Source organism: Mandrillus leucophaeus, unplaced genomic scaffold (genome assembly GCF_000951045.1).
Source record: "Mandrillus leucophaeus isolate KB7577 unplaced genomic scaffold, Mleu.le_1.0 Scaffold215, whole genome shotgun sequence".
NCBI classification, from domain to species: domain Eukaryota; kingdom Metazoa; phylum Chordata; class Mammalia; order Primates; family Cercopithecidae; genus Mandrillus; species Mandrillus leucophaeus.
Genome location: NW_012102199.1, coordinates 316 through 7,560, shown reverse-complemented (window position 1 = coordinate 7,560; position 7,245 = coordinate 316). Strand labels below are relative to the sequence as shown.

General features: G+C 54.1%; 1 protein-coding gene across 1 annotated transcript in view; it reads left to right on the top strand.

Moving 5' to 3' along the window:
• Positions 1-7,024, top strand: part of LOC105540111 (EGF-like module-containing mucin-like hormone receptor-like 2) — a gene marked incomplete at its 3' end in the record, with an annotated part of 10,624 nt that extends 3,600 nt beyond the window's left edge. The window contains exons 3-11 of the mRNA XM_011980607.1: positions 398-448; positions 651-767; positions 2,395-2,550; positions 4,339-4,470; positions 5,073-5,219; positions 5,649-5,795; positions 5,882-5,928; positions 6,055-6,132; positions 6,847-7,024. Coding sequence (XP_011835997.1) covers positions 398-448; positions 651-767; positions 2,395-2,550; positions 4,339-4,470; positions 5,073-5,219; positions 5,649-5,795; positions 5,882-5,928; positions 6,055-6,132; positions 6,847-7,024 — 1,053 coding nt within the window. The remainder of the gene's footprint in view (positions 1-397; positions 449-650; positions 768-2,394; positions 2,551-4,338; positions 4,471-5,072; positions 5,220-5,648; positions 5,796-5,881; positions 5,929-6,054; positions 6,133-6,846) is intronic.
• Between the last annotated feature and the right edge of the window lie 221 nt (positions 7,025-7,245).

The following is a 7,245-nucleotide window of genomic DNA, read 5'->3' as shown; positions in this document are numbered from 1 at the left end:
AGAAAGAAAGAAAGAGAAAGAAAAGGAAAGAAAGAAAATTTAAAATATGGTGGTGCACACTTGTGGTCCCAGGTACTCGGGAGGCTGAGGCAGGAGGATCGCTTGAGCCTAGGAATCGGAGGCTGCAGTGAGCTATGACTGCACCCCAGGCTGGGTGACCGAGTGAGACCCTGTGTCAAACAAAACAAAACAAAACCCACCACTATGGGGACAGGCTGACAAACTCTTTGGCTTTGAGCATCCGAGTGGGACGTGACATCTGCCCACTCTGTTTGAACGACGGGGAGGGTGTCAGCCTGAGAGGGGTCAGCATCCTCCTCCCCCAAAATGCATCACCTTTATGTTTCCTTTCCCACCCTGGGATTCCCTCTGACCCCCTTTCCTTTCTCTGTTGCAGCATTCTGTGTCTGGCTGACTCTGCTGGGAGCTGAAACCCAGGACTCCAGGGGTGAGTCTGCTGGGAAGCAGAAAGCACAGTCCACAGCCAGAGTCTGGGGAGGGCCCTGGACCCCCGCCCATCCCCCCTTCATCCCAGGGAAAGAGAGGCCTCGTGCACGGGAAACTCAGCGCCCTGCCCCATCTCCCTCAGTGCCCCCTTTTTGTGTGTCCCCTTGCCCCTCACCTTCTGACCGTGCTCCCTGCTCTTGCAGACTGTGCCCGGTGGTGCCCTGAGAACTCCTTGTGTGTCAACGCCACCGCCTGTCGCTGCAATCCAGGGTTCAGCGCTTCATCTGAGATCTTCACCTCCCCCACGGAGATTTGTGACGGTACAGAGGCTTGAGGGCAGCGCAGGGTACATCTGAGATTATGAAGCTTTGCCCAGTGCCAGTGGGGGACAGAGGTTGTTGTTAGGGGCCACAGCCTCACCTTCCAGACTATCATCATGGACAGAGAAAAGACAAAGAGGGCAGGCATGGTGGCTCACACCTGTAATCCCAGCACTTTGGGAGGCTGAGGCAGGCGGATCACTTGAGGCCAGGAGTTCAAGACCAGCCTGGGCAACATGAAGAGACCCTGCCTCTACAAAAAAATACACAAAATAGCCGGGCACAGTGGCACACACCTGGAGTCCCAGCTACTCAGAAGACTGAGGCAGGAGGATTGTTTGAGCCCAGGGGTTTGAGGCTACAGTGAGCTATGATTGCACCATTGCACTCTAGCCTGGGCAACAGAATGAGATCCTGTCTCAGGGAAAAGGAAGAAACAAAGAAAGAGGCCGGGTGTGGTGGCTCACACCTGTAATTCCACCATTTTGGGAGGCCACGGTGGGCGGATCACTTGAGGTCAGGAGTTCCAGACCAACCTGGCCAATATGGTGAAACCCCATCTCTATACTAAAAACACAAAAAATTAGCCTGGTGTGGTGGTGGTCCCCTGTAATCCCAGCTACTCGGGAGCCTGAGGCAGGAGAATCACTTGAACCTGGGAGATGGAGTTTGCGGTGAGCCGAGATCATGCCACTGCACTCCAGTCTGGGCGACAAGAGCAAGACTCCATCTCAAAAAAAAAAAAGAGACAGAAAGAGAGAAAGAGAGAAAAAAAAAGAGAAGAAAAGAAAAAGAGAGAGAAGGAGGGAGTGAGGGAAAGAAAGAGAAAAGGAAAGGAGGGAGGGAGGGAGGGAGGGAAGGAGGGAGGAAGGAAGGAAGGAAGGAAGGAAAAAATATGAAGGGGGAGAAGTAAGAAGTGAATAGGCATGGCTTCCTGGAGAGAGAGAAGCTGGGTGCTCAGGAATCTGGAGTCTGTGCCTCAGTTTACCCTTAAGACTGGGGAGGGGGTACATTCTGGCCATGGGTTTTTTCCTCCCTTATTTTTCTTTTTTCTTTTTTTTTTTTTTTTTTGAGATGGAGTGCAGTGGCCCAATCTCGGCTCACTACAACCTCCACCTTCCAGGTTCAAGCGATTCTCCTGCCTCAGCCTCCTGAGTAGCTGGGATTACAGGCGTGCACCACCACGCCTGGCTAATTTTTGTATTTTTAGTAGAGATGGGGTTTCACCATGTTGGGCAGGCTGATCTCGAACTCCTGACCTCCGGTGATCTGCCGCCCTCAGCCTCCCAAAGTGCTGGGATTACAAGTGTGAGCTACTGCACCCGGTCACCATGGGTTTCAATTTCTACAAAAAGTCTGAGGAGAGGGATGTGGAGCTTCCTGTCCATCCCCCACCTCAGCTCTGTTCACTGTGTCCAAATCTAGGATGCCGGCCAGAGAACTGAGATCAAGTGTGGTCTTCAGGAATGGCTTGCTCCAGCTGCAGCACAGCCTGTGCAGTGCAACTTAGGATTCTTTCCAAAAGATACTAAGCAGCAGGCCCCATGTTGGGGAGTCAGGACGGAGGTCTCTGCCCTGACGGAACTCACAACTTTGGGAGGTGACTCCCTGTCCTGTTGTGTTCCAGACATCAATGAGTGTGTGCCACCGTCGAAAGTGTCTTGCGGAAAATCCTCGTACTGCAGGAACACAGTGGGGAGCTACGACTGCGTGTGCCAGCCGGGGTATGAGCTTGTTTCTGGGGCAAAAACATTCAAGAATGAGAGCGAGAACACGTGTCAAGGTAAGAACCACCCCACATCCTCCATCACCACTGTCCATGAGGTTCGGGGTCACCAGAGCTGTTTCTGCAGCATCAGGGAGCAGGTGCCCAAGTGTAGGTTCAGTTCCTGGAGTCTGAGATGAGACAGGTGTACCTGTACCTGCTCCGCCGGCCCAGAGAGGCAGCGTGGTGTGCGGGCCAAGGGAAGCCTCTGGGACCAGCTACCTGGACCCAAATCCTGGCTTTGCCACCTGTTACCTAATGATATTACCAACATCACTACTGCTCTTAAAGCCTCTATTAAATGAAGATGATAATAATGGTGCCTACTCATATGCCTTCTGGGAGGATCAAGGAAAGAATAGGTGCTTCTAACAGAGTCCAGTACACAGCAGGTGCTATAGGCATCTTCGTTCTTTAAACATTATTATGCACCGTAATCCCAGCACTTTGGGAGGCCGAGGCAGACGAATCATGGGGTCAGGAGATCAACACCATCCTAGCCAACATGGTGAAACCCTGTCTCTACTAAAAATGCAAAAATTAGCCAGGCGCAGTGGTGGGTGCCTGTAATCTCGGCTACTCAGGAGGCTGAGGCAGGAGAATCACTTGAACCAGGGAGTCGGAGGTTGCAGTGAGCCGAGATCGTGCCACTGCATCCCAGCCTGGCGACAGAGCAAGACTCCATCTAAAAAAAATACACAAATAAATTATTATGCAATTGATACTTCTTAGGAGTTGTTCAGACAAGCTGGGCTTCTGTGGGGCCACACTCCTGGCTGGCACTCAGAATGAATCTATTTTGACACAACCTGCTTCATCCCTTGCCATGTTCTTATCTCACACTGCAGCTCCAGCCCAGGAGAAGCCAGGCCCCCACGTATCTCTCCGCTTTGCCTTCTTTCCAGTGGGAGCTAGTTGGGCAGGGCAGGGCAGGGAGTTTCAGGCATCTGCAAGGCCAGAAGGGAACCAGTAACAGGTAGGCAGAGAAGCGAGATTCATACAGAGTACACAGAGTGGGAAGGGAAGGTGAGTAAAGGCAGGAAGTGAAGAGGCTGGGGCTGAGCCAAGGGTCCCAGGGGACGTTAAGGGGGTTCAGCAGACCTGCCCTGCTGTAAAGAGAAAAGTGGCAGTGCTCCTGGTCCCAGCCCTGTCACTTCTGTCCTCCCTGCAGGCAGTAGAGCCTCCCTGGTGGGAGGAAAATGAGGACAGAGCAGAGGTGTACATTCTGAGGACAGGCACCTGCAGAGAGCCCAGCAGGGGGGCTCCATATACAGTGCTGCTGGTTCACAGGGGACCCTTGAACCAGCAGCACAGGGGACCGTTGCTTGACCAAAGGACAGAGCCTTCCTGTGAATTAGAAAAAGTCCTCTCCGGACCAGGCACGGTGGCTCACCCTGTAATCCCAGCACTTTGGGAAGCCGAGGTGGGCAGATCACAAAGTCAGAAGATCAAGATCCTGGCTAACACAGTGAAACCTTGTCTTTACTAAAAAATACAAAAAAAAAAAAAAAGATTAGCCGGGAGTGGTAACGGGTGCGTGTAGTCCCAACTACTGGGGAGGCTGAGGCAGGAGAATGGCGGGAACCCGGGAGGCGGCGGAGGTTGCAGTGAGCTGAGATCATGCAACTGCACTCCAACCTGGGGGACAGAGCAAGACTTAAAAAAAAAAAAAAACAAGAAAGAAAAGAAAAGAGGGGAGACAGTGGTGCCTTCCAGATGCTTCCGTGCCAGGAAACATGGCGGACCCTCAGCCCCAAAAGCTGCTCACAGCTACGGGCATCCTTCACCCTCTCCTTCCTCTTGCAAACGTGGACGAATGTCAGCAGAACCCAAGGCTCTGTAAAAGCTACGGCACCTGCGTCAACACCGTCGGCAGCTTCACCTGCCAGTGTCTGCCTGGCTTCAAGTTCAAACCTGAGGACCCGAAGCTCTGCACAGGTAGAGGCCCCGGGAAGACGCTGTGAGGCTGGACGGGAGCTGGGGATGGAGCCGAGGCAGGTCCCGCAAAGCAGCCGAGGAGGAGGGAGAAGATCCGCAGGTTCCCACAAGGTCAAGGACCTGCTAAGCCCCTGCCTAAGGATTCACCTCCCAGGAAGGTCCCGCCACAGCAGGGAGGCGGCAGGGCCTCTGGGGCTTGGAGTGCCCTTGTGGGCCCCCAGACCTCACCCCTTCCTCGTCTGTCACGTGTGAGTGGAAGAAGGTGTCACTTCCAGTTCTGAGAAGGGGAACCTCCGCTATGACCAGGGAGGGAGCAGATGAGAGCTTTTAGTTTTTAGTCATGGAAGTCCGGCTCCCATGACTCAGTTTCCCTTTTGCTTTCACCTCCTATAAACTGGGGACCATGGTCCCTGCTGTGCTCTTCTGGTAGGAAGACCATCATAAGATGCTTTGAAGGTGAAGCTGAAGGTCACCAGGTGGCGACACATGCAATAATGGTCTTCAGTCTGGGGCAATGAAAAGACAGGGAAGTGGGTGCAGTGAGTGGAGGGCAGGCCTGGGCTGGTCAGGGACAGGGTTTGACCCTCTGGCTTTGTCCTCAGATGTGAATGAATGCACCTCCGGACAAAACCCATGCCACAGCTCCACCCACTGCCTCAACAACGTGGGCAGCTATCAGTGCCGCTGCCGCCAGGGCTGGCAACCGATTCCGGGGTCCCCCAGTGGCCCAAACAATACCGTCTGTGAAGGTCGAGAGCTCAGATCCCACGTTCCCAGAGACCCACAAACATCTAACCACACGTTCAAAGGCACCCCACGAACCAAGCGGAACGAATGCTGGAGGCGCCCGGCTGTGCCAGGCGCTCGTTCTTCTGAGGCTAGATGAGAAAAGAGCAGGGCTCCCCAGGAAGGAGCTGGGGTACTGAGGGGGGAGGCTCAGGGGGACCCCAGGCAACAGCTGATGACTCACTGGGAGGAAGATATTTTATCATATTCGTAACCTGCACATCTGCACAGGGCACACCTGCTGTGCCCAGGCCTCTCCACGCTTCCATAACCCAGCGTCCGCCACTCCAAGGGGGGCACTAATGCCAGGAAGAACGAGCTGGGGGCACAGACAGGAGACAGGACCTTCTCTGGGCTCGGACAGGGCCTGACTCCCTTCTTTCTGTCCTCAGATGTGGACGAGTGCAGCTCCGGTCTGCATCAGTGTGACAATTCCACCGTCTGCTTCAACACCGTGGGTTCGTACACCTGCCGCTGCCGCCCAGGCTGGGAGCCCAAACACGGAATCCCGAATAACCAAAAGGACACTGTCTGTAAAGGTACGACCTGACCCTAGAAGCTCCCCAACCCCCAACACACACAGACACTCTCCCGCCTAATGAGCCGCTTGTCTTGTTCCCTGCAGAGATGAATTTCCCCACCTGGACCCTGCCCCCTGGAGTCCACAGCCAGGTGAGTGGCCCCCGCAGGGACGAGGTGGCAGGAACTCCATCCACACAGCACCGCATCTGTCTTCTTGTCCTAAGCTTCCCACCCACCGTCCAGGCTCTCTGACCCCCACATCTCCTCTCTCTGCAGACGCTTTCCCAATTCTTCAACAAAGTCCAGGACCTGGGCAGAGACTTCAAGACAAGCTCAGCCAATGTCACCATCCAGGTAAGGGCAAGGAGCCAAGGCAAGCGGGAGGGGAAGGAAGGTGGCTGCATCCCACAGAGGCCTGGGGCAGTTTTGGCCTGGGAGGGGACAGGCCCCAATGCAGTGGGTCCTGGTCTGACTCCTGGCATCTTTCAGGGCTGGTGAAAGCTATTGGACACCCAAGTGCACTTAATGTCTTTCCTCTTGCTTTCCCTGGACTTTGGGTTTAGGTCGGCATTGATATTGCAGAGAAGTGTTGGCCTCTGAGGGGCCACACACCAGGGTCAAGGATCACCTAGGGAATCCCATCCAATGTCATTTTTTTTTTTTTAAGACAGAGTTTCACTCTGTTGCCAGTCCAGAGTTTAGTGGGCCAATCTCAGCTCACTGCAATCTCTGCCGCCCGGCTTCAAGTGATTCTCCTCCCTCAGCCTCCTGAGTAGCTGGGATTACAGGCACGTGCCACCACACCCGGCTAATTTTTGTGTTTTTAGTAGAGACGGGGTTTCATCGTGTTAGCCAGGATGGTCTCGATCTCCTGATCTTGTGACCCACCCGCCTCGGCCTCCCAAAGTGCTGGAATTACAGGTGTGAGCCACCGTGCCCAGCCGCCAATGCCATCTTTATCCTCCAGATAGACAGTCTCTGGGATCTGTTCCCTGGGGCTGAGCGGTTAGAGTGTTCATGCAGCCCCTCTGGCCCATGGCTCACTAGATGTGGTCCCCATCCCTCCAGAGCATCTTAAAGGGGCTGGATGAGCTGCTGGAGGCCCCCGGGGACCTGGAGACCCTGCCCCGCTTTCAGCAGCACTATGTGGCCACTCACCTGCTGGATGGCCTAGAGGATGTCCTCAGAGGCCTGAGCAAGAACCTTTCCATTGGGCTCTTGAACTTCAGTTATCCTGCAGGCACAGGTACGTCCCTGGGTCTGCCCCAGACTCCAGCTCTGCATGCTTTCTGTCTCATTCCTTTCCCAGTCCCACCAGAGCCAAGTGACCACACCTGTCTGTCAGTGTTTCTCTCATCAACAAAGTAAAATAAAAAATGAAAAAGAAATGCATGCCAACCTGGGTAAGATGGCAATACTCAATCTCTACAATAAAAAAAAAAAATCTTTTAAATTAGACAGATGTGA